General features: G+C 51.8%; 9 protein-coding genes across 9 annotated transcripts; 5 read left to right on the plus strand and 4 right to left on the minus strand.

The window, feature by feature from the left end:
• Positions 1-271: 271 nt before the first annotated feature.
• BDR25DRAFT_352029 (uncharacterized protein) lies at positions 272-3,701 on the plus strand (the record flags this gene model as incomplete). The annotated part of the gene is made up of 15 exons (XM_033694955.1): positions 272-379; positions 430-499; positions 571-1,185; positions 1,222-2,150; positions 2,192-2,238; positions 2,287-2,360; positions 2,391-2,429; positions 2,565-2,697; positions 2,762-2,843; positions 2,881-3,109; positions 3,187-3,258; positions 3,293-3,349; positions 3,412-3,486; positions 3,566-3,644; positions 3,674-3,701. 15 exons carry the CDS (start codon positions 272-274, stop codon positions 3,699-3,701), a joined length of 2,637 nt encoding a protein of 878 aa, XP_033550374.1.
• Positions 3,702-3,840: 139 nt separating this feature from the next.
• Positions 3,841-5,070, minus strand: BDR25DRAFT_123754 (uncharacterized protein). Its single transcript, XM_033683737.1, has 3 exons — positions 4,990-5,070; positions 4,522-4,936; positions 3,841-4,470 (listed from the first exon to the last, which is right to left on the minus strand). The coding sequence occupies exons 2-3, from the start codon at positions 4,888-4,890 to the stop codon at positions 3,865-3,867; spliced, it is 975 nt and encodes a 324-aa protein (XP_033550375.1). The 5' UTR covers positions 4,891-4,936; positions 4,990-5,070; the 3' UTR covers positions 3,841-3,864.
• A 165-nt stretch (positions 5,071-5,235) lies between these two features.
• On the minus strand, positions 5,236-6,354 carry BDR25DRAFT_281423 (Arabinanase/levansucrase/invertase; the record flags this gene model as incomplete). The annotated part of the gene is made up of 3 exons (XM_033687887.1): positions 5,236-5,970; positions 6,010-6,111; positions 6,145-6,354. The coding sequence occupies 3 exons, from the start codon at positions 6,352-6,354 to the stop codon at positions 5,236-5,238; spliced, it is 1,047 nt and encodes a 348-aa protein (XP_033550376.1).
• Positions 6,355-7,170: 816 nt separating this feature from the next.
• BDR25DRAFT_281428 (uncharacterized protein) lies at positions 7,171-8,951 on the plus strand (the record flags this gene model as incomplete). Its single annotated transcript, XM_033687888.1, has 2 exons — positions 7,171-8,468; positions 8,517-8,951. The coding sequence occupies exons 1-2, from the start codon at positions 7,521-7,523 to the stop codon at positions 8,949-8,951; spliced, it is 1,383 nt and encodes a 460-aa protein (XP_033550377.1). The 5' UTR covers positions 7,171-7,520.
• A 3,572-nt stretch (positions 8,952-12,523) lies between these two features.
• BDR25DRAFT_311780 (uncharacterized protein) lies at positions 12,524-13,530 on the plus strand (the record flags this gene model as incomplete). The annotated part of the gene is made up of 3 exons (XM_033691255.1): positions 12,524-12,630; positions 12,677-12,722; positions 12,877-13,530. The coding sequence occupies 3 exons, from the start codon at positions 12,524-12,526 to the stop codon at positions 13,528-13,530; spliced, it is 807 nt and encodes a 268-aa protein (XP_033550378.1).
• A 692-nt stretch (positions 13,531-14,222) lies between these two features.
• Positions 14,223-17,213, minus strand: BDR25DRAFT_123768 (uncharacterized protein). The gene is made up of 5 exons (XM_033683738.1): positions 16,924-17,213; positions 16,365-16,860; positions 15,550-16,312; positions 14,984-15,486; positions 14,223-14,932 (listed from the first exon to the last, which is right to left on the minus strand). The coding sequence occupies exons 1-5, from the start codon at positions 17,038-17,040 to the stop codon at positions 14,421-14,423; spliced, it is 2,391 nt and encodes a 796-aa protein (XP_033550379.1). The 5' UTR covers positions 17,041-17,213; the 3' UTR covers positions 14,223-14,420.
• Positions 17,214-17,917: 704 nt separating this feature from the next.
• BDR25DRAFT_386331 (uncharacterized protein) lies at positions 17,918-20,589 on the plus strand (the record flags this gene model as incomplete). The annotated part of the gene is made up of 3 exons (XM_033697995.1): positions 17,918-18,594; positions 18,649-19,251; positions 19,299-20,589. Exons 1-3 carry the CDS (start codon positions 18,149-18,151, stop codon positions 20,587-20,589), a joined length of 2,340 nt encoding a protein of 779 aa, XP_033550380.1. The 5' UTR covers positions 17,918-18,148.
• A 798-nt stretch (positions 20,590-21,387) lies between these two features.
• BDR25DRAFT_281434 (uncharacterized protein) lies at positions 21,388-24,519 on the minus strand. The gene is made up of 2 exons (XM_033687889.1): positions 21,861-24,519; positions 21,388-21,731 (listed from the first exon to the last, which is right to left on the minus strand). Exons 1-2 carry the CDS (start codon positions 24,380-24,382, stop codon positions 21,686-21,688), a joined length of 2,568 nt encoding a protein of 855 aa, XP_033550381.1. The 5' UTR covers positions 24,383-24,519; the 3' UTR covers positions 21,388-21,685.
• Positions 24,520-24,680: 161 nt separating this feature from the next.
• On the plus strand, positions 24,681-26,411 carry BDR25DRAFT_281438 (uncharacterized protein; the record flags this gene model as incomplete). The annotated part of the gene is made up of 2 exons (XM_033687890.1): positions 24,681-25,339; positions 25,386-26,411. The coding sequence occupies exons 1-2, from the start codon at positions 24,686-24,688 to the stop codon at positions 26,409-26,411; spliced, it is 1,680 nt and encodes a 559-aa protein (XP_033550382.1). The 5' UTR covers positions 24,681-24,685.
• Between the last annotated feature and the right edge of the window lie 1,267 nt (positions 26,412-27,678).

Genomic DNA, 27,678 nt, shown 5'->3' on the forward strand with positions numbered 1-27,678 from the left:
GCGTAAGTATATCACTTGTTATAAGGGTCCTCCCGTAACAGTTTCACGGCCTTATCCCGAAATAACCTACTGTAACCAGCTTTTTGCAAGGCACAATAGAGACCATTCTGCCTTGGGTCTAGACTTCCAATAGGTCCGGGCGTTCCCTCAGACCTCGCCCGCGCTAGCCTATCTTACCCCAATCATGCTATTTCTACCCTACTTGGATATTTTTGCTGAGTGGTAATAAGCCATACATGGATTCTGTGGTGGGTTCGATTTTTAAGCTAAGATGCCAACTCGCATACTCACTCGCATGCCATGCTTCTCTCGGCTGCAGGAGGATTTCTACAACATCGATAACTTTTCTCGCTTTGGGTCGACGAGTAACCTGGCGAAAGTGTGTAGCCAAGAGTAGCTATTTTGCCACCATGATTTTGCAACGGCAAGACCGAGTTTTGGCCTTGCGGCTCCGTGGCCACAGGCGAGCCCGCCATGCCACTGGATCTCCCACCCACCTGTAGCGTACTTTATTAGCGTGCACTATCAACTCCTTTCTACCCCCTTTCGCCCACCGAACCCATCTCACAGGCAACGATCTTTACTTGCCAGAACCACTATCCTTTTTTGAATATTCTACCATGGGGCTAGACGCGATAATTGATGCCTTGAATACCACGATCAACTTCGCCGAACTACTCATACACACCATTAGAGTCAGTACCGGGGACGACATCTTCGTTCGGTCAATCCAGATTATGAGAAATGATCTGAACGAGGTCGAGAGACTGCTCGGCAATGAATCGGTTAGGAGGAAACTCACAGCTGTCCCTAGAAAGCTTGAATGGATCAGAGGTGCCATCACCAACACTAAGTTAACATTTAACGCTATTACCCAATGCGCCCAGAGTGCGTGCGTAGACCAACAAGTTACCAAATCTATCCGTCCCGACCCACGACTTCGCGAGAGGCTGATTAATCGGCAAACGGAGCTTTCGACATGCCATCAGCAAATATCAAATGTACTGAACTTTCTAAACCCTTTGGAAGAGATTCCCGTTAGTTCAGATCCTCCGACATATCACGATACCACTTACTTTGACGATATCCTGTCCCCCCAGCAGAATAGGGAAGGCATGATGAAATCAGGCCAAACTTCGAAATCACAGCAAGCAAAAGTTGAGGGTAAGAGCACCCCATTTTCATGTCAACTATTTAGTTGATCTAAAACCAAATACTCAGATATTTTGCAATCCACACGACCGGGGGAACCCTACGATCTTCGAGCAAATCTTTTGCTTGTACATAATAATACTCCGCCAGCATACGTCTCAGTGCCACAGACAATCCAGCCTCAGGAACTCGATACAGTAGAAGGGAAGGGCTCCCACTTGTCCTTTCCGAAGCAGAAGACTACATCCGAGTGTGCCCTCCTTAGCTCTCCATCACCTAGTCTCCAAACACCCAAGTATTTGCCATGTTCTATGAAGAATTTACCGCCATCTTCAGATTACATTCAACAGCCACTACCCAATGCTACAACCGGAAGGAAACACCAACAAGGCGTTCCAGAGCCAATTGGCGCCACGCATTCACTCTGCGGAACAAATGCTCAAGGGCCAGTAAATCCTTACGAGTTTTTCCCTGACCTTGAACCTGAATCTCCCAAGCTTGGATCAAACAGTCGTCCTGTCCACGCACTATCGGAAATGCCTGGAGACACGTCCTTTCCTGTAGAAATACAAGCCTATGGCTCAGGGTCATCTCCTCGATATCCTCGACCTGGAGTAAGAAGTATTGGGTTCGAACTTCCCACACAATATCCCAGTCAACGGACGGTTCAATATAATCCATCTGAAGACTATCCGATAGCAGCTCACAAATCACCATCACCAAACCCCGCGAGCGTTCCCGCAAACGTTTCTCAGCAGGAACTGCCCGTATCCAGACAGAATTTCCACTCAGGATTCACCAGATTACAGCAAAGTCGATTTGAGTTGCCTTCATCTCCGGGTTATCCGGTACGTAAACCGGAATATCCACAATATCCATCCCCGACTTCGGCTTTGCATTCATCAACACCCTCACTAAAATCTACAAAATACACCCCATCTCCTCTATTAGCTCCTTCGATGGGCAGGTCCACTCGTCCCGGCGTTGGCGAACGGTTGGTTTCACCACTGACTAAATTTGACGCACGGGGTTCGAACAGTTCCCCGGCAAAGGCACCAGAGACGGCATCCGTTGCCAGGATGCGGAGTCAGAAAGCTTTCCTAGAAATGCTTGGGAGTATTGATCACGATTGAGTCCACTAGTATTTAATAAGGAAATTAAAACAAATAACGGTTCATTACATGTACTATCCAACGAAGATACACATGGTACTCCCAACTAAACTAATATCACTGGAGCACAACTCTCGTCACCATCAATTTCGTTCAACCTGTTGGGTAAGAACGCATTAGCCTCTTCTAGCAATATTAGCGTATAGTGTTCAACCAAACCCTAAATTCGCTTCCCAATTCCTAGCTTTCGCTACCTTTCAATCAAGCTCTGATATCTCCCTCTGGACCTAAGACCCACAGTTTCGTCTTGTGTCTCGTTGGATCAGTCTCCGAAATCTATCCAATCGATGCATCCATTTGTCGCGGCCTTGGCCCCCACCGCGAAATGCGAGGAAATTCTTGATCGTTCAAATTCTCTAACCCTTGTAGAAACGTATCATTAGAATCGTAGATCTCGACTAGGTCGGGAAAAATAGGGGCCTTTGAAGAAAAATCAGTGCTACCCTACCCCATAACACTGGCATCCAAGCGCAATCCAATATGCATTCTATGTCTATAGTCTTTATCACCGAGCCGCATGTCTTGTAATGTCTTGAACGTTTCGTGGGGAAATGAGGACGCTCTCAAAGTACCAAGGTCTTCTAGTGCGCCGGGTTCAAATTTATTTCTATTTTTCTACTCAGTAATGAAAAGTCTTGAAGACTATGAGGAAACACTACTTTGCTCGCTGGATACCCAGGATCTCGAAGTTTTGCCCGATAGCGATTCCGATATCGACGCAATGTCATACAAACATGCCGTGAAGTGCTTCCTCCATATCGACCCAAAGGAAGGTGGACGGAAGCGTGGGGAGAACGCGGAGTAACTGTGATGCACAAACAGCAATTTAGTGCCAAGAGGTTTCAGACAAGGCGAGGGTGAGCCCAAATATCCAAGTTGCACGGGAAAAACGATTCTGCAATCGGCACCCCCCTTATTCTGGACTTTCCGCCCAGTTGGGAAAGTAATCTGGTCCCTCACGGTTGGAGTGTTGGAACTAAACTACGGACCACACAGAATACCGAGAGGTGGTCGTAACCCTGGTTGTATCCCCAAAAATATATATTTACGTGTAATTTTTAGCGCTGAATCGCGGCGATCTGTGAAGGTATTCGAGCGGCTCTCCGAATGGTTTGTAAAGAGACCGTCGAAAGATCCTACCGTCAGCCCCTTCCACCCGAATGTCCTGTTTAGCACACTAGAACAGAATCTTCGACAACTCGCCTGAACGTGGCTATCTAGAATGCGCGGAACGACTGCAGCTTCAATTATGTTCTTTGAAGTCTCCGAGAGTGATGAAGTAGGCAGTGTTAATATGAGGATCAAGGCAAGTTGTCTCATGTGAGAAATGCTCGTACACAGCAGATCAGCGAGAAAAAGCACGTAGGGAGCAAGTGAAAGAAGAGTTAACGAGATTAGTTAGAGAAGAGAGGCGTTGGGTAAAAGCGGATGAGAGGCAGAGGTAGTAAATGATTGACGCATTAAAAGCTTCACACTATCAGAAAGGACTGATAGTGCTAAGATGTAACGGTAGAGGAGGAATTACAAAAGCGAGGACAACCTAGAGCATCTCTTGGGGCGGGCTCAGAGCCGAAAGTTCGAACGCATCCCTTGACATCATTTCATACAGAGTCGACGAGCCTGCTTCGTAGTACGGTTGAGCACACTCAATAGGCTGAAGTTCGAAAGTGGAGCTCCGATGAGTCTGATCTCTTCCAGTCGGATCTATCTTTTCTTTCCGCTGCAAAGACTTTGCAACAAAGAAACCCAGGCCAATGAGCACGACCGCTGCAATGCCGACGCCAACACCTATGCCAACTTTCGCGCTAGTGGAGAGCTCAATGCCACGAGCAACTGGACTCGGCGTCGTGAGTGCATTTGTTGGCGTTAATGAAACATAACTGGACGCAGAGGCTACAGTAAGTGCTAACAGGGATGTCGACATGCTACTATAGGATGTAGATGTTGAAAGAGGTGGTGAGATGTGGGACGTCGAAGCAAAGGAAGTAGAGGTTGCGCGATTCGGGGAGAAAGAGACATCGAGGGTGGCAGGAAGTAGGTGGCGGGGTAAATTACTGTCCTTAGAACAGCAATCGCGGTCAGGGCCACAACACCAATTCTTCGAAGTGCTCGTTTTATTACAAGGGGCTATAGGCACAGACAAAGCCTTGGGTTTTGTAAGGTATCTGTAGTGCAATACTCTCAGGGAATTACATACATTCTCTATGCAAATATTCAAGCATTTCCCACTCTCCCAATTGGGTTCAGTGCAGTAGTCCCGGTAGTACCGCGTGTAACTCGAGCCGTTGGAAACAAATCGATTCTGGCAGACGCCATTAGGGAGGCATTCGTCAGCTGTCTCCCCATCTGCGATATCGCCGCCAGGAGGATTCGAACGATTCAGCGCACAACAGACGGTAGGCACGTTGGGGCATGCTTCGTAGATCGGGTCGGTAACGATAGTCCCATTGCTAAAATAGCATTTAGCAAGGGCACGTGGGATGATCGGTGCGTGGACAAAGGCGCCAAGCACGAGGAGTTTTTGTTGACCGTTATTGAATAATGTAAACAAGAGATATGGGCGCATGCCGAACTACGGCCAGGGTCTTCTAATAAATAACTTCGTAGGACTGCTGCTGAGCATTAGCGGGAGTGCATCTGAACATTTAGATGGAGAGGGACCTACCACCAATACTCGTCCGCAAGATGTGCCATAAGCCGTTATTCTCTCAGGACAGAAAGACATTAAAGTTGGTGACAGTGCCCTAAAAAGGGAGAAGATCGCGCACTTCATACTCTCCGTTGAGTCTTAATCCGGCTATGACTCTTTCCAGTTTACAGCAGAAGCTAAAGATGGCGTCGCGCGACCCAAATTTAGCCCCAGACCGGCCCCCATGGCCAAGCTCGCTTGCTCTCCCACCCAAAGTCCGTATTACGAAGCAGGGTCGAAGGAAGCATCAGTCTTGTTAAAGATTAGATTAGCAGTATACATAGCTCGAACACCACCAAAGTCCGTTTTAACGCGGGCATGGAATACCATCCTCCATTTCGACTTGTCCTGAGTTACGGATACACTTCCTGGGGCTAGTAGGCCCATGTCGCCAGTCTTCAGTAATCGCTTAGGAGATCGAACGTAAGGACCGGTGATGTTAGAGCTAGTGGCATACTTTACGTCATAGCTTGGGAGCCTTGTGCAGCCAGAGCTGAAGAAGAGAAAATAGATGCCCTCGACGGTTCGAATCAGATTGGGGGCCTCAACCAGCGGGCCGTCCTCATACGTCCGATCCAGAATCTTAACTGGCGGTCCAAGAGGAGTGGTGCCATCCTGCTCCAACTTCTGGAGAAGAATCGGAGTGTCCTTGAGAGGAGGCACCGTGTTCTCGCAATCCCCGCCGTTTCCTCTATTGTTTCCATCCACTTTGTATGCTAAGTATATCGATCCGTCCGAGTCGATGATTGAGGAAGGGTCAATAGCACCACCAATCTCAGTGGGACAGGCGAGGGGAGTTGGTAGAGGGTCATAAGGACCTTGTGGAGAGTCACCAACGGCTGCTCCCACACAGTGGTTCCCAGTGGCATTGGCAGCGGTAGCGGCATAGTAGAGAACAAATTTGCTATCGGCGCGCTGCAGCACGTTGGGGGCCCATAAGTTGGACTTGGGCACAAGCTGGGCCTCGCTCTTCAACATCATCATCCCGTCAGCAACCCAGTCGCCCAGTTTTGGTAACGGATCCTCGGTATAATCGCACAACGTCCAATTTACAAAATCTGGCGAGGTTGCGAGTTGTACGTGCGACAAGCCGAAGTGCTCTGGGGTCTTGTCGCGCCCCTCGTGCAACACCCCGGCAGCGTTGTTCGTTGCAAAGGCGTACCAAGTGCCATTGTGCCTGAGGAGATTCGGATCTGGAAAATTGGAGTGGAGGACCTCTCGACAAGGCCAATGTTCCGTCCCAGGTGACGCCGAAGGCGGCGTGACAATGGGGCTGTCGCGTGTCTTCCGAGGCAGGACTATTGCGAGAACAGCGCAGACGACCGCTATAATGACAAGCATAGAGATAGCGATAGCAACAAACCATGGTAGGTGTACTCCCAAAATGCGTCGCGGTTTTCCGTCCTTCACAGGCCATGGTATGCTCCACCGGTGTCCGTTCTTCGTAATTGGGCACGTGGATTCTTCTTGCTTCGTTGGCATCACGTGCGGATCTTGCTCTTTCACAAACATGCACATCTCGGGGATTGGGGACAGGGAGGCTAAGAGACGTCGTCCGCGTCCGGAGGGAGGCAGAGAAAGGAGATATGGAGCCGTTGCAAGCAGAAGGCCATACTGGCTTATATCGCGCGATTTGCAGGGCGGGTGGTGTAGCAGATCTCAGTAGTAGTTGTAACGAGGGGTAGGTCGAGACGGAAGAAGACTGGGCTAATGCAGTGTGACGGCTGGACCGTGCCAAGATTCACAACCGCGGCTACCGGCAGAAGAGACGGTCCGAGTTCAGTGAACTTCACCTCTTTGAACTCATCACCTCTTCTTCACTTCTTACGCCATCTAGGCAGGGCATCCTTTCTTACATTTGTCTTGACACAAGGGAGAGACTTGAGGAACACACTATGCTAAAGATGAAAGATTTGAAGAGACTTGAGTGGTCCCCTGGTGTGCCTCCTCCAGCAGAGCTTGCTTTCCTACGGCACGCCTAAGATAATTAATTAGAAAAAGGTTTGTAGCTGCAGTCCTCGCTTTTCCGTCAGATTTCCTATAGCAAATGTCCCGTATTGCCGGTTTGCTTCTAACACAAGTAGCTTCATGACAGACTACTACCCTGGCCATTATCTTCTATATCCCGGCAGGACTGGTGGCAGCTTTAATGCCCCTCTTTAGTGCTGCCATGGTAGGCAGAAACTTATTCCAGTGTTTCAGATTGTAAGATCAGTCCAGACCCAAAATTCATTGTTGCCTCTCTTGCTTCACTCTCTGTCCTCCGGCAATCAAACTAGGCGACTATATCCGGTGATTGCACCATCGGGGACCATAAAGTTTGCTTAGCGCCACGTCTCACACGGCCTTCAAGCCCAATATCAATGTGTGGGTACAAGTGACTGCCCACTTCGTTTGTCACGTGCGTACCCGCACTAGCGCGTTTTCCAGGCTACATCAACCCCACCACCTCTCTGTATGCGACCCCAGCCCAGCTACTTACCTCGCACACCGCTATTCGGCCGAGGATGGTGACGAAGGGAGTCAATCGTTTTGCGCTGCTAGCCGATGACGGCAGTCCTCCTTCTGAAGCGGACGAAAACCGCAATGTCAAACCCCATATCTCGAACGGGAACACGGGCCCTCATGAACCTGCTACGCATTCCAGCTCACAGTGGAAAGAGAATGTGAAGCCTGTTGGTACCCGCCACTCCAATGCGCTGAAAACACTCGTCATTCGAGGTCTAGAGTACCGCGCTCCAGCGCATTCAAAGCAAAAGAGTCCTCCATTTGTATCGCCCGTATCCCAGGTGGATGATTCCAACTCCGGCCGCAATGGGTTTCCAGATCACTGGTGCGGCGTGTGCCAAGCGGCGTTTGGTAGCAAGGCTGCTCTGTACACTCATGCAAAACACACCCCGAGGCACGAGAACTACTGCAACCTGTGCACTCGCGTGTTTAAAGATCGGAATGGTTTAAAGAATCATGTCGATAACTCAGTGGGCCATGAGATATTCTGCAACTCATGCCTAAGTGCATTCAAAGACACCAACGGCCTTCGCAATCATTTCGAGAACAATTACGTGGTCGGCCATGAATTTGCATGTCTGGTGTGTTTGATGGCATTCAAGAGCAGGAAGGAAATGGAACATCATCTCCAGACGGCTATGAACCATGTTTGGTGCCGCACTTGCCATCGGCGCTTTAGAAACCAGGACGAGCGTGATGAGCACTGGATCAAGACAACTAGGCACAAACACTGCTTGCAAACCGGCTGCGACTTTGATGGTCCGAACCAAGAAGCGCTCCAGAAGCACATGCTGGAGGGTCATTACCACTGTGATAATTGTGGTGTCGTCTTCCCAAGCCAAACCAAGCTCAACGCGCATATTCAGTCATGCTTCTTGTGCAAGGCGTGTGACTTTCATACTAGTCATGAAGGTAATTACCTCAATGTAAGCATCTTCCTCCCTCATGTTACTCCTACCCTTCTTCAGATTGTTCCCAACTCACAATAAGCTCAGCACATGACCAAGCACGTCCCACCAACGCTCTCATGCTGGGCTTGCCAGATCCCTCTCAAGACTCAGAGCAGCCTTATTAACCACATCGAATCTGGAGGCTGTCCACTGTTCCCAAACCCCGATCGCTTCACCAAGCTTCTCGGTCGGTGGTGGTATTCAACCCTGTACATGGACATCGGTATTCATGCTCAGCTCCGCCAGGGCAGCGTTGATATGGACACTCTCAATGAAATGGTCCATGCAGGTGCAATCGAACCATTTGTGTGCCGCGCAGACGGCTGCGGAAGGGTATTCCGACACATGAGCAGCTTGGTATTGCATGTAGAGAGCCAAGCATGTGAGTGGGATGTCCAGAGGCTTGGGCTGGACAAGCTGAAGGATATCTTTCAGCAGGAATTTTCAATTCCGGGACGAGTGGACCAGGTAACCCATTAAGGTCTCGTGCAATTCGAGAGAGAAAAGGATTTCAATTGGCTGCCAACTAGTGAGGGCGAGAGGGTTCCAACCATATGACCTGAATTTGCAGAAATGGGAAAATTCGGAGATGTGCAGGATCATAACCATGTTCAATTGCCATCATTCTCGCTTCCTCTATCAACCCTCTACCGAGGTTTTAAGAGTACTTGAATCGGGAATAGAGTATTGCTGAATTTCTTTCGTTTCTTGCCAGTATACGGTGTTCGGCCAAAAGGTCCGCTTTGCATGAGGTGCGTGAGCCTCCGGAGTATCTTTTCCTCTTTCTTTCCGTCCATTTCTACCGAAGTATGCATGTGTAGCCAATGTCCGAAGCGCCTAGTTGTTTGTCCAGCGCATTCTTTAATCTCGCCCAAAAGAGGACGATCGGTGAAAGACTGAGTTCTTGGAAATGAGTACTTTCCAGCGACATTGCCCTCTGGGATGATTAATTTTGTCCTTAGGCTGTTGCACTGGCCAAACGCATCGTCGACTTCGCAAGACTTTTTGAGAGCTCGGCTCGCTTCTGGGGGTTACCCTGTCATGGTAATCCCACCATAGTTAAGGTTAGCCATACCTTTCTTTGTCGTCTAGCAACGCTTCCGCTGTCGTTCTTATCCACTAGATCACCGATCTTGTGCATTCCCCTCGCAACTATTAGCATTAACTAGTCATATGGTCGTTTAGTCTCAACCATTCAAAGTACGGCCCTAGTACTCAACGCTCCAAACACTTAGTATATACCCACTAGATTCAAAAACTCAACTTGCTGCGGTCATCCTAACAATCAAACCGCGGCCATGCATCCCAATCCCACGACTCCGGCCCCAAGCCTCAATCCACTTCACACCGCGTCTTCAACCGCCTACGAAAGCATCCTCCTCCGCTTCCGAAAAGCCTGGAACGACATCTCTAACCGCTACCCTACACCCAAAGACAGCGCCCGCGTCACCGAAATCCAAGGCGTGCTTCAGCGCGGTATGCAGAAGTGCTCCGATGGAATCGAGGGCAAGGAAGGTGTCGCTACACCGCATTCAATTAAAGACCGCGTCTCTCAGCGAATCCACGTCATTAACGTGAAGCACGACGATATGCAAAAGCACGCTGCTTCCACGGAAATCCACGTGCCTTCGATCCGACAGCTGCAGAACGATGTCGGAGATGTGAGGGTGCATGCTGCGGAGATTATTAAGACTCTAGAACGCCGGAAACAGACGTTTTTGGCAGGTTTGGATCAGCGGTCTAAGCTTTGCCTTCGCGTTATCAATGTGTATGATGAGGCGGTTGCTAAGGTGCTGGAAGGGAGGGATATCTCTGCTGCTTGGAGCATTGCCGAGCGGGCCAATGAGTCTGTGCAGGAACTTCAGAATCAGTATGTACAGAGTGGAAATGGCGAGGGCAAGGAGGATGGTGAGTCGATTGCCACGGTGCAGATCTTGCGAGACAGGAAGAAGTTTGTGGGGGACGTCAACCATGGATCGAAGGTGTATCGGCATATGACATCCCTCTACAATGAGGCCATTGAGAGGGTGAAAGGCGTGGATGTACCAGCTGCGAGGAGCATTCCTCGGCTCGTTGAGCTTAGGGCTCAGGAGCTGAAGGAAAAGTATCCACGCAATGATCTTGGAGGTGTGGAATTCATTCAGGCGGTGAAGCATGGGAAGGACCAAGATGTCAGTAGATTTCTACATTCCACTTGCATCATTCGAGATTGGAAGCTAATTATGAGTAGGCCGTTGCAGTTCCCATCAAACGAGAGCGCGATTGCGTTTCCCCACCTCCGGGTCCAAGGTCTTCTAAACGAGGCAAAAGATCGCACTATGTAAATAGCGCGACCATGGATCTGGCAGGTGTATCATACATTACGTCAATGAATCGTGGTAAAGCCACGGAGGTAAACTTTACATCCCCGGTTCCCTTTCCACACCCATCGGAGCTAACTAACCACAGATTCCCGAAATGGTGCAAAAATCTAATCACGATCTAACCTCTCCCAGCGCCACCTCGCAGTCCTCGAAAGAGAACAAGGAGACGCGATTCACATCACGGCCATATGTGATCCCCGGTACAAACCAAGACGAGATCTTCTACCAGGGTGTCGCATGGGCTTGTGGAGAGTTCTTGGAGATATGTCCGACAGCGGTGGTTGCAAAGATCGAGACGCAGTTGGAGAAGTTGAAGTGGAGTGTGAGGGACGATATGAATCTAGACGACTATAGAACGGTGATTTTCAACACCCAGGATCAGGCGGAGAATGAAACTGAAGAGCGCGTGGCGGAGACCCCGGCTCCAGAGGGCCAGTCGACTCAGATCAACAAAGTGGGGACTGAGAATGGGTCACGGGAGGAGGCTGACAAGGAAGTAAGTGACTTGGCGGGTTTGCAACATGACTTTACTCCGAATGGCGAGAGTTGGGAAGGCACTGAATTTAAGACTAAGGATGATGTCGGACAAGTCGAAGGGCAAATTGATAGAAACGGACAAGAACCTGGGTTCAAGCCCGCAGAATCGGCCGCCCAAGTTACGGCGCCAGCAAGAGGACTAGGTGGAGATGAGGCCATGGCTCAGGATCCTATTGTCATCGTAGATGATATAGATTCGGACGCCCTGTTTACCGCGCCGTGATGCAGTACAGGGGCAGGTTCACAAGCCAATTTCAGAATGTGTTCGAGGTTTGTGGTCTTTGATGGCTCCTGGGAATCGGTATTTTGGAATGCATCGGCAAGAAGGAACACAACCCAGGAAGGGTTTTCGCCACAGGCTAGGCCATTTCATGGGAGGGTAATTCCATAGCCATAATAGATGGGTATTGTGGCCAGGGCGAATCATAATAACAAAATCTCTCTAACATCGGGTTTCATTCTTCGGTTTAGAAACCCTGACTTAACATCTATTCTTTCTCCACATTGCTACCCCCCAAGCTCCCACGCTACCAAAAGCCAAAAATATACTTATTATTCAAACCATGTATTGACTCCCTCGAAATCTATACAATGGCGGAAGCTGGAGCCTAGCTAGGTGCTAAAGATGCGGAAGACCGAGTTGATAGACGCAAGTACAGGGAAGCAGAGAATGGACGTATTAGGATGGGCCTCAAAAGAGTGTAGGAGGACGACCTTGCAAAGCAGTATAGGGATACTGAAAAGCCCCCTCAGTGGTTGTGGACACAGGGAAGGAGGGTCTAAGGAATACTACACAGGAGAAGAGCATATGTGTTACAAGATGTACACGGAAAGAGGGAAGCAGTGGGCCGGCTGGTGGGGTGAGTGGTGGGTTTAGGGATAAAGGTGGTGGATAATGACTCTGATGGACTCCTTGAGTGTCTGCTGGTAGCGTTGGGTTAGTTGGAGAGCGTATTTGAGGCTGTGATAGAAGACACCTCTGAGGTGCGTAGGGGGCTATAGCGGTTATTTGGGAAACGTATGAATGGATGAAGAGGATGAAATAGCTCCTAGAGCTTTCATGCTAGTGCTACACAAAGGTTTAATACAGTTAGGCGTTGCCATATAGAGGGAGACAGGTTAGAGCTAAAGGATGATTGAGACGGAAGGGCTATGAGTGATGTTAACTCCTTGGAGGAGTTCGCAGTGGCGGCGGAGATGGAGCTAGAGACAGCACCGGCGACACCGGAGGCACAGTTATCAAGATCCAAGAAGCTTAGGTAAATTTGCTGGCAGCAGAACTCGGGCTAACCTCGCCTTCCCAAGACTGCACCTAAAGAAGTGTGGCCGACCTTCGAAGAGCAAACCAAATGTAAGTCTCATTGCCAGATGCGCTGACTCAGCTCCATCTTTCACCACCATCGCCAATACCTAGAATTTACGATGATGGAGCTGAGTTCTGAGCTCTGCCACTGCTGGTCTTTTTTGCGCGAAGCCAATAGATCAGCGCTAACACCAATATGCAGGCACCACCGCCCTCATTCATAGTCATCTTACCACTCCCCCACGCGCTCCAGGACAGGGAAAGGGAGCAAGAGTCGCCCTCCCCCTCCATCATCTCTTCCTCCTCTGCCGGCTCCTCCGCACTCTCCTCCCTCTCTCCCTCTCCTGCCTACCCGCCCTTCCCAATAGCGCTCACTTCGCACTCAGCACAACACTTCCGAAACGGGGCGCTCATCACAATTTCTGCCATCCGGCCGTTCCTCGCAGATTACTCAGGCCCATACATCAACACCGCTCCCCTCCTTCACATCCTACGCAAATTCGAGTCTGCAGGCCATTCCGAGCTGGACACGCACGCGAAACGCGATGGCCGGACGTATGCGCTTGAAGCGCTGAAAGATCAGATTCGAGATCTGTCGTCGGGGCGGGGGTATATTACGTATACGGAGTTGGAGGCTTTGTTTAAGAAATTGGATGACCATACGCATCATGAGTTGGTGATGGTGAAGGATAGTTGTCCTGGGGGATGGGATCCAGAGCCGACGGATAGAGAGATGGAGGTGTGTGTGAGGACTCCGGTGGAGAGTGAGGAGGGGAGTAGTGAGGAGAATGGTGAGGATGGTGAGGATGGTGAGGGGGATAGTGAGGAAAGTGAGGAGAGTGAGTATGAGGGCTGAGGGATTGCTCGTTGTCGAGAGGTGTATTTGCGAAACAGTGGGATATTTACGGATAATGTGCTATTATTGGTTTGAAGCGATGACGAAAGAGAGTTTCACCTATAGGATGCCGACGAGACAGATGCGATTATAAGAGAGGGGACAACAAATGAGTTTCTGGATGATAATGAGGGGTTTATGGGATCGCGACAAGCAAGAATGAAGAGACTCAACTTCCAATTCGGGGAGCTATGAATATGGTGTTCAGCACAAGAGAAACAAGATATATCAGGCCAGCTGACACCGGCCTTGCCTGCTACATACCGTTGCTTCATTTTCATCCATCTATCACAAGCACCAAGCGCCATATTATCACAAAACAGCCCATCGCTTCCTTCAAAATGCCAACAAGTCATGACCGCACTCGTAAACAGGCGTCTTTGGCTAACGTTAGACGCATCATCATTTTCCCAAACACTTTCACTGCATGACTGGAAAACCGAGAATCCCTCCATCTTTTTAAAGTGTTGCTGTTGTGCAGAAGTGAGAGTCTAGAATACAATTACAGCCTGAATAACTTGATCCAGGGACATGGGAAATTGCCGCGGACCCCTGAAGGGTGATGTTTTCCTGAGGCCAGGGAATGTGGGGCTCGGCTGATGAACCGTGGTTAGTGATGCACTAGATCTGCAGGTGCCTTTGCCACGTGGGAGGCTAGGTGCTGGGAAACTAAATCGTTCCAACGGTTCGTTTCGCCGTCAAAGACTTCGTGAGACGTCGGGGACACCGATTCTCCTCGACGGGCTTGGCATCGGGTGGACATGTTTGGTGTACGGTGGAAATTGTCCACTACTACAGCCCAGAGAGGAGGCACATGTGGCTGAACGCGCAGGTAAGCCGAGGCTGCCACTTCAATATGTTCTAATTTGCGGGCTGAACAGCTGGTTGCTCTGCTGGATCATTGCCTCAATCTTTCCGGTTTCGTTTGCTTCGAAGGATTGCATGAGCTCCATTTGCTGCTCCTGATTCAAACCCATGCTTCGACTCTCAGCACTCCATTGTGGGTACAGGTAATCAGCCATGGGATAGCCTTGGCCTGCCGCATAATTTTCGTTGAAGGTGGGCGAGGTTAGAGCCTGAGAGACAGGCGGCATCGTATACGGCTCCTGGTGGGGCATAGAGAACGTTGGAGTCCACTGGGGAAGCTCGGCAAAGGTCGCGGGAAGAGGATTGAACTGGGTTGTTGGTGTGAAATTGAAATTCGGTATGTTTGCGTCCACCGATGATTTCGGGCTAGAGTCGATGTAGGGCTGGGGTGGGGCTTGTTGCGGAGACGTCTGTGCCGAATGGGACTGGGCTGCCGGTGAGGATGAGTATAGGCTTGGTGCGTTCTGCTGGGATGTGAAGCTGAATAGCGGTTGAGCTTGACTAGGTAAGTACCCAAATGGAGGTTGTGATTTGTCAGGCGGCGTACTGATTGAAGCCGTTGACGCTGTGGCCGGGCTTGTGGTCCGAGATCTATTGATACCCTCCACCATGCTTGACGTAACAGATGCACTTTCAGACGGAGACGATGCCGAAATCGGTATATCGCCGTCCTTGTCGTAGATCTTCATGCAGGCAACAATCAAGTTCCTATATAGCTCCAGGGCAGATGCTACACCGGGCCACCGTTCGGACGCCAGCTCGATGCAATCGAGGGCCACGAACAAATGCTGCTCAACTTCGTCATGCTGATGCCTCCGTCGGATCTCAGAGTATGACAGGGTCCAGAGCATGGTATTTATAGCCATGAAGATGGATTGAGTGAAGATCCAGGTAAGGTCCACGCTGCCGGTTTCAATTTGTTTGCGGTGCATGTGTATGTTGTACTCGCAGGCCTCGTAACATTGTACTGCAGCCTGGAGCGAAGGTCGTGGGACTTGCGGAGAGGGACGAAAGAGGAAAACGACCATTGTGTTGTATCTCCCAGTGAACCTACACAACGAGTTAGACAGATCGTCTCCAAAGACAATCTTAGATACAGCGACAGTTACTCACCAGACTTTGTTCAAGCCCGAACCCCCATCCATCTCCGGGCTTGTGTCTCTCCACGCAACCATTGCTGCTAGCATTTGGGTAAACCACGGATCTTGGTCGTCTTTTGGCTCCGACCTCTTCCTTTGGTAAAGTTTTCTTCGGATCTCCAATTGCAGTAATCTCATCTTAAAGAAGTGTATGGCGATCCATTTCTTTAATGAGGCTTGCGGCGCTGGCCGTATGCCATCTCTGGTGATGTATTCGTCGTCGACGAGCTCGAAAAAGTTCACATCAATGTGATCTCGACGGGCGGCAAAGATACTCGGTCGACCAAGACTGTGAGCCAACCCAAAGTCCATGGTGAGAAGACACCAGAAGAGGCGTCGTCGCATGTCGATCTCCAGTGGGTCAGCTGGTGCGCCACCAGGGCCCCGAGTTATTGTCTTCTCTTCATGTATACCTAGTGCTTGGCAGAGCCGCACACCGAGGCCAATGATATAATAGACGGCTGTTCTTGTTGGGGTGAGGAGTGAGTAGCCAGCAATTAGCGCGAAGCACTGCAGTGTCTTCACATTCATGGGTTTTATCGAACCCTCAAGGAACTTTAGAGCAGCGAGGTAGTAGCTATCGGCAAGACCAGCGTACTGGGTGTCCATCTTCTGCAGGCTGATGGCGATCACCATGCGGAGACAGAAGTTCTGGTAGGGGTCCGTGGAGCCGCTGTAGACGTCTTCAACATCTTGGGTAAATGTCGGCTCGTGGAACATGGGGTACATCGGATGCACTAAAAGACAGTTAGAAGGACCCAGGGCTGGCATTGGTCAGGTAATACGAGCCTTTGCCGTAGAAGAGCTGGACGAGCAGGTTCGTGAGATCTCTATTTGGTAAGTCCTCAGCCGCAACGTCGCTTATCAGCGGATAGACTTTAGACGTTGGCTTCTTGTCTTCTTCATCGAACGTTGCTTTTATGTATTTTGCTCTTGAATCCGGGACGATTTCCGATATGCTCTTCGAGTCGGTGAACTGCTTAGCGAGCTGCATCACGAGACGAGTGATAGTGATACCGCTCGACGGGCCCAAGAACTTAGACTCGTCGGTCTCCTGAATGTGCACGGCAGCCGCACCGCGCATCACGTCTTCCGGATCCGGCTCGACGTCGTCCCTCTCCAGATCAGACAGTTGCTTCTCCAGATCGCGCACCTTGTGCTGCAGATGGACGACATAGTTGCGCGGTATCTTGGTGCCTTTGGTGGGGTCGTAGTACTCGCAGTGGGAGTTTGTCCGCTCGCAGGGCCCGCAGCGGGGCAGGCCTGGGTCGCATCTCGTCTTGCGCTGGAAGGAAAGGGTCAGTTTGGAGACGCCGTTAGTTCCTTTGGGGGGGCATGAAGGGCTCACGGTGCGACAGCGACAGCAGGCCGTCAGGGTGTGGGCGATGCGGTTGGGGGAGGGGGCCTCTTCGCTGCTCTTCGGTGCGCCGTTTTGCGTGGACTGCGACCCCTTCGCGTCCATCATCTCGTCGTTGAAGTGCTCAGTTGCGCGCGCAGAGGGAGTCCAGTGAGGATGTCGACGAGAGGACTATGTGTAGCGCACACGGCCATTCCAAGGAAGAAGCAAGCAATACGGTCAATCACGGTGTGGCATGGCCGCTCTCTGGGGCTATTTGAGGCGTCGATGTCGTGGCACAGCCAAGCAACGCAGCAGAAAGAGACCGGACGGAGATGGATATGGCAGCAGCCCTAGAGCGGTTCGACGGTTCGAGGTGGAATGCGTACCTTGGCTGTGTGGGAAAATAACAGCGACACGGACTGGTATATTACCGCCCTGGTCCAATCGAGGGCAGCGCACCACGATAACCACAGATGACAAACGGCGCAGAATGTTGGGCGGCGATGCTGGAACGGCCGCTGATAGGTCGAGGTGTGAAAGCCTGCCATCCGATGAGCAGCCGTCAACCGCCCGTCGACAGCCTGGTAGGGCCAGGAAGGCTTGCACCCGCCTCACCGCCGCTGGCTGCCGAGTGCATCACCACCACGGCCGCCCGACACGCTGTCTCCGCCTTCTTCTGCAGTCTTTCTATGTGGATCTATCCTCCCTCCTGCAATACATCATCGCGGGGCACGAGCTGTCTGCCTAGGCTCACTCCTCCCACCAGCCGGTGAGACCAATCCCCGCCCGTTTCTCGAGGGCTGAGTGCGCGCATTGAGCCCTTACTGCGCCCCCCCACAACACCCTGCACCTGTACCACACCTGTACCACATCTCTACCTTACAGGTACCCACCGCATCCACAGGCACCACTCTCCAGAGCTGAGGGCCCTCGTAATCTAGCCTCATTCATCTCCCAAGGGTTCATGGCAGCTGTCCTGCCACACTAAACCCTCACCGTCTCTCTGCCCGACCCTGTAAGTGGCCTTCCGTGTCCAAACTTCAAATTACTTCAGCCATGGTCTCTGGCCAACCCCCCGAAAGCCCCTCATGTTCTGCAGCTTTCTTTATCCTCGGTCAGCCCTCTCGCTTGCCTTTCCCTAGTCTCTTCCATCCCCTCATCACTCCTGTATCGCTTAATCTGGCTATTCATTTCCCGATCGAGCGTTCACGTGTTCATCCATTGATTGTCCACCATGGCTTCAGAACCGAATCCCTCTTCCTCCAACAACGACCTAATGGCGCTTGAAACTCCTCTGCTTCGTGTGAGCCGACCTGTGGCTGCTTGCTCGCGGTGTCGGGCAGCCAAGGTCAAGTGCGATGGCAAATTGCCCGCCTGCACGGCATGTGAGAAGTCGAATCGAGCCTCCGAGTGCTCCAGCACCAACGACCAGTTCGCCCGGGGCAAGGAAAGGAGTTATGTGGCCACCCTGGAAGCCCGGGTCGAGAGGCTCGAGAAGAAGATCGCCGAGGCCAGAGCAAGAAGGAAATCATCGTCCGTGTTGATGCAAGATGCCGACAGTGCCACTCCACGCCGGACTTCTGTGGACACCCTGAAGGCCCCTCGCCCCATCAGCAAACGCGCCGCGCGAAGAAAAGAGGCTTCAGATATCGACGATTTAGTGTCCGATTTCGGTCTGCTGTAGGTGTATCCCTCGTAAGCTGTCCACGTGTGCAACAGCTGAGCAATCTCCAGTGCCGTCAATGCAACGGCAAGAGACTTCTATGGCTTCACTTCAGCAATGTCGTATGCTCGGCTCGTTCTATCGGCGAGCGCTAAGGAAGCCTTACCTTCTGGGCTTCACAAAGCTCTCCCCCCGAGATTTGCTGCAACACCCCTCATCCAGCATTATCTAAACAATGTCTTCATGCTTCTACCCATCTTCGATGAAGCCAGCCTGTATGCCTGTATTGATGCCGTTTATCATCCAGATGATAATGCTTCGGCTTTCGATCACTGGATTGTTCGTATGGTACTTGCAATAGCATGTTTATCACAGTCCGAGTCCCGCGGAGACACCTTGTATTCTGATGCAGTTGGCCACGTCAATGCCGCTCTCGAGCATGCGGAGGAGGTTCTACATCCAGGATTTGTCAGCAGTATCCAAGCGCTGATACTCCTCGTCGAGTACGCAATCATGGATCCTCACCATTTCGACAGCTGGACATTGATTGGTGCCGCGTCAAGGGCCATGGTCGATCTCGGGATTCATCAAGATCCGTCACGGAGCACCGCAATATCAAGAGCCAAGCTCGAGATTCGGAGAAGAGTGTACTGGTGCGTATACGCGCTAGACAGGTAAGCGTCAACAACAGCCTTATGGTGATAACGCTGACAGATTGAAGGTCAACATCTCTTGTTCAGACTAGAGCTTTCTCCTTCTCCGATGATTCCAGCCACGTCTCCTTTCCATTCAGCTCACAGTCCACGTCCCCCAAACACTCGTCTCCGCACACGCAGGTCTTCCTTCAGTCTTTCGACGCCGCTCTCGACCTCTTTCGAATACGCGAAATCCAATCTGGCTGGTACATGGATCTTTTCCAGTCGGGGCGTGAACCTTGGCGAGACCCATATCCATATATATGGAAGCAGTACGCCAAGATGACGAGTTGGTTTCAAGAAATGCCATCAAGCATACTACCGTCAACAAAGACGTTCTTTGAATTAGAGCTTCTATACAGCTACGTCTACATTCTCTCTCCAAGCCCACGCATACCCCACATTCACGAATACGCTCAAAGGTTAATATTCGAGCACTGTATTGCCTATGCCACTAATCTTCTAGCCCTCATCTCAAAGCCATCGAATACAACGAAGCCGCCAGTGACTTTCTATGATGCCATGCGCGCATACATGACCGGCCGTCAATTCGTCGACGTCCTATCCCGCAACCTGGACGTTATCCTCGACCCAATGCCTCCCACACCACCAGCTCCCTCCGTGCCTCCATCGACATCCGAGGACCCTCTTGCACCACCAGCACAAATTCCACCTCCTACCTTCCCATCGCCAATCATACCAGATGGCCAATCTACCCCCAAAGACCCCACAACAAGAGCCATCAACGCCATCAATGACTTCACAACCATTCTCTCCCGCTTCGGCCTCCGCTTCGGCTTCACCCACTGGCGCGACCGCTTCCAACGAGAATCTTCAGCCCTCCAATCGCAGCTCTACCACCGCGCATCCATCTCCCCAATCCCCTCACCCCCGGCCCATGCCATCCAGCCACAGCCAGGATACCACCCACAGCCATGGATCCCAGCAACAAGCCCCCAGCAAATCTACCACAGCCCGGGCCAGGGCCATAACTACCCCACAACCCCGCCCTCGGCCTATACTCCCCAACCCAGCCCCTTTTCGACAAGTCCATATGCGCCATCGCCGTTTGCGACCCACACTCCGTCCACGCAGATGAGTGATTGGACGACGCCGTCACCACAGCCAGCTCCCGGGCCTGCGCAGACAAGTATATTGGAGATGCCGCAGCCGACAGAGGGGAGGGTAAGGCAGGCTTTGGTGTACGGGCCCGGTTTGCCGCCAGCGGGGCATCCGGCAAATGCGCAAATTGGGGGGCAGGAAGGGGGTAGCGGATGGGATGCGCAAGGACAAGGTCAGGGCCAGGGTCAGTGGTAATAATATTGAATTTGCGGATTGTAGATTTGCAGAGTATGTATGGATTATCAGAAATGCGTATATGATTTCACTTTAGTGGGAGTTCTGTTAGTCTTGAGACATCATTTGAGAAAGTTGGAAAGGGGGGGTTTTCAGACAACATGGAATTGGAATAGTCCTGTACCGAGGTATATATAAAAGCCAGTGACTTGTTAGGGTATTATTCGTACAACTTTAATGAGGCAATCTCAACCCTTTTTCTTTTCTTTTCTTTACATCCAACGGCCTTGATTGAGATTCCCGCTCACTTCGCCAGCAAGAATCTAGAACAACATTAGGTTAAATAAAGATCAACCTAACCCTGACCTCAGCGAAATACAGTTCGTGTGTTAAGCTCATGCACGTATTCAGGCCTACATCTAAACATCAGATATTAGGTCTAGAAGCAAGATAAATGAAACTAGATGTACTACGTAGATGCTATCTTTCTTTTTATTTGTTGTAAGAAGTGGCATGTATGGAGCTCAGCAGTCTGTCACTTTCTTCTGGCTAGTAGAAACTTACCTTGCAGCTTGAGCGGCTGGTTTACATGCGCAATGGACTTATGCTTTGTTGGGGTTTTTTTTTTCTGGTTAACTGGATTGATTGCTGCAGCTGCACTTGTTAGTGTAATGGGTTGTGCCACATGCAAGGATGCTGTGTGGCGTCTGCCAAGTTGGGTTTCCCGCGGCTGACAAATTCCCAACTCCATCAAATGAAAAATCAATCGCCACAACTCAACTGATAAAAATATAGCACAAATTTTGGCGCACATGTACGTTGCGTTTAATTTAAATACCATTCAAGCGTCCCTACGGATGGACTGCACGCTTACAATGCTAAGCGGAATGCGATTTGTCCTGGACTACACTACAAATATATCTAAACCTGCTCTTCCGCGAACCGGACCAAACCAAACCAAAGGCGCACTCGCAATGCTCCCCCAATGCTCCCTAAGACACAAAGAAAGCCGACCAAGCAAATTCTCATCTTTCAATTCGGAAATCCGGACCTCCGAGCTACGTGGCAGGGTGGATAGGAGATGCATCGGGGGTCGGATTGCATCGGGTCTGAGTAATTAAGGACTACTGAGAGCTAGGCACGCGTCTACGGCCAGCCCGACTCTGTGAATAAAAGTTAGTTCGCAAGGAACAGAGCAACTCCTCCCACCTCATTGCACATCCCAGCCAAGGCCTCCAGCAGCCAAACAGTTAAGCAACGGAGCGGAGGGTAGGAACTAGAATTTCACGTACCTTCCCTCTTTCATCCTAACAACATCATCAATAACCTCCCTATCCAACGCTGGAAACATCCCCGCCAACGTCTCAACTACAACCCGATGCTCCTGCCTTTGTATCCGTCGCGCCTCTTCCGCTTCCGCGGACGCTTGCCTCGCCGCCGCGTCCTCGGCTGACAGGCGTTCGCGATATCGCTGTTCTTCCGCGGATCTCCTCTGCTGCCCCCCCGCCTTCTCATTAAATTGCGGAGATGTTGCCGTCCCGGTCCTAGGGTAATCGCTAGAGCGACGCGGTTGCGCGGGAGGCGCGGGAGAGAGGCGCGGGGTGCTGCCTGGTTGCGGGGTTGAAACGGGGTGGGAAGTTGATGTAGCTGTAGTATCATTGTCGGAGAAGATACGACCGATGGTACTGAGTGGCCGTTGGATCGTGCGGAGTAAGCCTGCTACGGCTGCGTTTTCTTCCTCGGGGGGCTCGCCATCGTTTCCAGTGTTGCGGAGACTAGTTGAGCGACGCGGGCCTGCCTTTTCTGCCTCTAGTGAATTCCGCGGCGTGACTTCCGGCCGTGAGAGGGAGGATTTCTCGGACAGGTGGAGGTGCGGTGATGGCATGCGGCGATGGCCGGGTGTTGTTGGGGGATTCGTTTGGAGACGGAGGGCTGGAGGATTAGAGGATTCAGGTGTTGTTGGGTCGGGGTCGGGGTCGGCGTGCCGCTCTGCGATGGCGGACACGGCTGCCTCAACGTTCTTTTCAAATTCTTCGTCTGAGACGGTGAGGGAGGTTCGGTCGAGTCCTTCGATGAATTGGATGGCGCCCATAAGCGAGGATATGTAGTAGCCCGCTTCGCCGCCGAGTTTGTCCTGATTGCGGAAACGTAAGATGTACTGCACATTTGAGACGAGGTGATCTGGGTTTGCTTGCAACACTGTGTATATGAGAAGAGGGACAAAAGCGTCGGCAGACTGATCTGACTGCGATGTTCGAAGGAATCCAAAAATGACTTTGCAGCAATTCAGAACGCAGATGACCTTATCTCTGGGCGCTCTGTAGCTCTTGATCTTTAGTAGCTCCTGCTGAGCCAGGAGTAGAAATTTCCTGCCCTTGTCACCGACAGTCTTAATATCTAAATGCTCCTCCTTAACCCACTTGTATATCCGGACCTTCTGCGCCAACACCTCGTCCCGCTCAACGTCCTCTTGGTGCTGTCCTCGTCGACCGAGCCCGACAGGCTCCTGCCCTCGCCGCCTGCTTTTCGTAGGATGAACGGGCTCGGGCGGCGGTATTGCAGGCGAAAACGTCTGCGTATACAGCCGGTTCATCACTAGCTTCTCCATTCCCTCTCTAGCATTGTCGAATTCGGCGTCCGACACTGTCCGCCAGACCTCACACAGCGCCATCTTCTTGCTTATGAACTCGAGGAAGTCGCCTATGATCTTGACCTGCTCGTGCACCATCCACTGCTTCTTTCCAAACTCAAGGAGGAAGGACCGAAGGAACTTGGCGACGGGATCGGCCGTGCGATGGCGCAGTTGTTCGAGGAAGCGGTGGAAGTCGAACGGAAGGTCAGGTTCTGGGTCAGGCACGGGAGGAGTGGGTTTGTACTGAGGCGCATGTGCGCTGGGTGACATGGGCCTGGCCGCCTTCTCGTTCAGGGAGCTGTTGGTTCCAACTCGGTACAGCGATGAGGTCCGCGGCGGTGGCGACTGCAAGGCCTGCTCAGACGGACCACCTTCTGCCGGCGTGGGCAAGGGCTTATTTAGGGGCTCCAGACTTGACCTCCGCGGCGGGTGGGTTATGGGCGAATCCAACATGGGGCCAGCGAGCTCCAAGCGCGGCGACATGATCTCGTCGGCGCCCGGGGCTCCGCTGCCGTGCTCGAACTGCTCCATGATGCTCTGTATCTCCGACCTCGAATCGTCGACAATGTCCTCGGCGCCCTCATACTTGGCAGCATACTCGGCCGCCTCAGCGTCTTCCGAGTTTCTGCCACTTGATCTCCCTTGCGAGAGGGGCGAAGTAGTCCGGCTGGGCACATCGATGCCGGAGGAGAGGTACCTTTCGTCCTTTGGGGGAGGCGGTGGAGGAGACGGAGAGCGGACTGCAGCTTTCCCTGCCGCTTTGGACGCCGGTGCAGGAGGTGGGGTCGAGGAGAGCGGTGCAGTTTCTGTTTTGGCTGACATCTCGTCCATTGACGGTGGGGTGCTCTGCGGCTGCTTCCCCGCACTAGCCTCGACGGTCGTGGCTTCCTGGGCAGACCTTGGCCGAGATTCTTCTGTGCCCTCGTGAGCCAGCTCCTGCGTCTGCTTGGTCTTGTTTGCATCTTCAAGCCCCGCGTCTTGGTGAGGCTCCAGCGCCTGCCCCGCCTTAGCAAGCGTGCCTTCATGATTGCTGGAAGCCTCAGGTTGAGGCCCCTTTGCTGTGGCTGGTTCCGGCTGCCCCTCCCCCTCTACCGTCTGTCTGTTGACGCCATTTGCTAGCCTATCCTCGCAAGGACTCGTCGGAGCTGCATGGGGTTGCGGAGCTTGCGTCGGCGAAGACATAGGCCGTCGTGCGGCGGGATATTCAGTGAGAGAGGCCGATCTCAGGTCAGGTAGCGTCCATGGACAGGAAGGAAGCTCGTTGGTCGGTTCCAGGGCGCGTGGGAGGAGTGGAAGTTAACTGAGGCAGTGTTGCGCTGTTTTGATGTGCCAGTAGTGTTTGGGGCCGCATGCACTCGGCTCGGCATCCTAGAACCGAATCGCCCCAGCCACCGGCGCTAGCACCCCAGTAGGATTAGGGCCGTGAAAATTCCGCCACACTCTCCAGCTGCTTCGCACCTACTCCTTCAATACCCCACGACTGCCATGTGCGGCATCTTTTTCTCCCTCAGTCCCACTGACCACTTGATCCCAACTTCCAGCACTGAGCGCCTTCTGATGAACCGTGGCCCTGATAGCTTCGGAAAACACCAGGCTCTAGTTTTACCCCAGCTCCGTGCTACCTTCATCTCCACAGTCCTTTCACTCCGCGGCAACAATATTACCACCCAGCCACTTAGGGATCAACGCGCTGAATCGGTGCTCTGCTGGAATGGTGAGGCATGGAAGATAGGCCCGGATCTCGTGGAAGGGAATGATTCCCAGCTTGTTTTCGATTTGTTCCTTCAGGCGTCCTCCAACGCTTCACGTGACAGCAGTAGCTCGTCGATTAGACAAATGGTCCAGGCTGTGTCTACCATTCGAGGCCCTTTTGCCTTCGTATTCTATGACGCCCAGAACTCCTGCCTCTACTATGGCAGAGACTGTCTGGGGAGGCGTTCTCTTCTACAAAAGTCAACCTCTGTTGGTGAATTGATCTTGTCCAGTGTGTGCGACAACGCGAGTGGAGATCAATGGCACGAGGTCGACGCCGATGGATTGTATGTCCTAGACCTAAAATGCGCTGCAACACAAAAACTGGAACCCATACGCATCCCTCACTGTCGATCAGGAAATGAAGCCGCGCCCGGGCTGGCCCTAGTAGGTGAGTTGAATTTTGTCCATTCCTATTCGCTGATTTTGCTAGCCGTTGCCTTTCCCCTCACTGAACAAATCCGTCCCTGATGGACCTCATCAGCCTGATCTTCTCAACGTGCAGCGCCTACTTGGAAGCCTGGCCAAATCACTTTGGCTTCGAATCCGACGCATTCGAGAGTCCGTCATAGATTCGGCTGAATCGGATACTAAAATTGCTATTCTCTTCTCTGGTGGCCTCGATTGCACTTTGCTTGCCCGCCTCAGCCACAATGCGCTTCCACTTGGTGCGGGCGTCGATCTATTGAACGTTGCCTTCGAAAACCCGCGCATTCATGGAACCCTGGGCCCGGGCGAATCACCTTATGAACTGTGTCCCGATCGCATAACTGGTAGAACGTCTCATGCCGAACTTGTGAGAGTCTGCCCCAACCGGAGATGGCGGTTTGTTGAAATCAATGTACCCTATTCAGAAACCATGGAACATCGCACCCGGGTCATGACGCTGATGCATCCCCACAACACCGAAATGGATCTCTCTATCTCGTATGCGCTGTACTTCGCTTCAAGGGGAATTGGACTTGTTCGGGGCAATCCCAACAGCCCTCCCAGACCGTACTCGACACCAGCACATGTTCTTCTTTCCGGTCTTGGCGCAGATGAGCTATTCGGTGGCTACCAACGCCATGCAGTCGCTTTCTCACGAACAGGCTATCCCGGCCTCATAGACGAACTCGAACTCGACTTCGATCGTCTCGGGAAGCGTAACCTAGGCAGGGATGACCGCGTGATCAGTGACTCTGGAAAAGAAGTACGGTTTCCCTACCTGGACGAAGATGTAATTGCTCTGGCCTTGGATCTCCCGGTGTGGGCCAAGTGCGACTTCGAAAATGGAAATTTGCCGGACTCGGATGACCCTTCACGACGCCTGGAGCCTGGGAAGAGAATCCTCAGACTTGCTGCGTGGAATACTGGGATGAAAAGCGTAGCAGCAGAGAAGAAGCGTGCCATACAGTTCGGATCCCGTACAGCGAAGATGGAGACTGGAAGGACCAAAGGAACTCAAGTATTATCATGATGCAGTGGTACGTTGGCCATTTTCTATCATTCCATGTTCTTATTCCGGCAATGATTAGAGGGGCTAGAGCTTGCTCAAATCTCTCAACCCGGGCCAATTGGGGGAGGTTCCAAGGACACTGCCACACACCTCTACTGTTGAATCGCTTGCGCGTTTTCGTATGATAACCCGGCGAGGAGATGGATATGTGTGTCAGCAGGCCTTGAAGCTAATGACCTCGAATAGTGTAAAAGGCAAGTCTGAGCTACAGAAAGTGAATTCTGTCATATTCTTCATTTCCTATCCATCAAATCTTCCACTGACCGTCCATTTCCAATAGCCTTTTGAATATATCTGCGGACGCTGGCTGGAAGCGCTATGTAAACATCGTTGCTGGCCCGACCAGAGGATAAGGCTGTATGAGTCTGCGTGTTCACATAACTGCCGCGCATACCAGCAGCACCAGGCCACTGCCTTCGCGGCTACTAAACCGGCCGGAGAAACCAACATCCTATCTAACAAAGCAAAACCACAAATGCCGCCACAGTAAACACTATCGCCGCATCCCTTGCACCATATCCAGCTCCTCAAAACACATCTTCAGACCATCTGATAGTGCCAACGGTTCCCACCCCCACAGATATCTTTTGTTCTGTACTTATTTCTAAAGCGCTGCCTCCACCTCCCACTGCTGCTTTCCTTCTGAATACTCCAGGAACCTTTGGCTAACACCTGGTTCCTTCCACACGTTGTCCGCAACCCTCATTCCTCCTACAGCGCGATCACCGGCGGCATCCCTCGTCTCTATTCCTTATAACCTTGGAAGTACGGCCATATGTAGCGTGCCCAGGTCGACAGGTTGGAGTGGTAGAAGATTGGGCTTCGGAACGCCAGAATCTATCGAAAGCTGTAAATGGAGCCAGAAGTGTTTTGCTTTATATGGAAAGGGGAGAGTTGACTACCCCCTCGGGGAATGGGCGGAATTAAAGGGTGGTGAATAGGGCTATTGGGATGTTACAACGGGGCGCTCTTATAGCTCACTAACGTTTCTGAAGGCTGAACGATATTATGTGGCCTTACGTGAGGTGGGCGTTTAATAAGTGACAGTATCTAGCAGCCTCACGTTGGCAGGACGTTTCAATCTAGCCAGTGCGCGATTTAGGATACCAAGCTATTTTGTTTCTTCGCGCATACGATCGTAACAGAGGCCTTGAACCGAGATTTTGCAGGTATCCTGCACGTTTCCAGGGCATTCTCTGTATAGTGTCATCTTTAGAACGCCGCAAAC

Source organism: Lindgomyces ingoldianus (genome assembly GCF_010093535.1).
Source record: "Lindgomyces ingoldianus strain ATCC 200398 unplaced genomic scaffold BDR25scaffold_8, whole genome shotgun sequence".
In the NCBI taxonomy this organism is placed as follows: domain Eukaryota; kingdom Fungi; phylum Ascomycota; class Dothideomycetes; order Pleosporales; family Lindgomycetaceae; genus Lindgomyces; species Lindgomyces ingoldianus.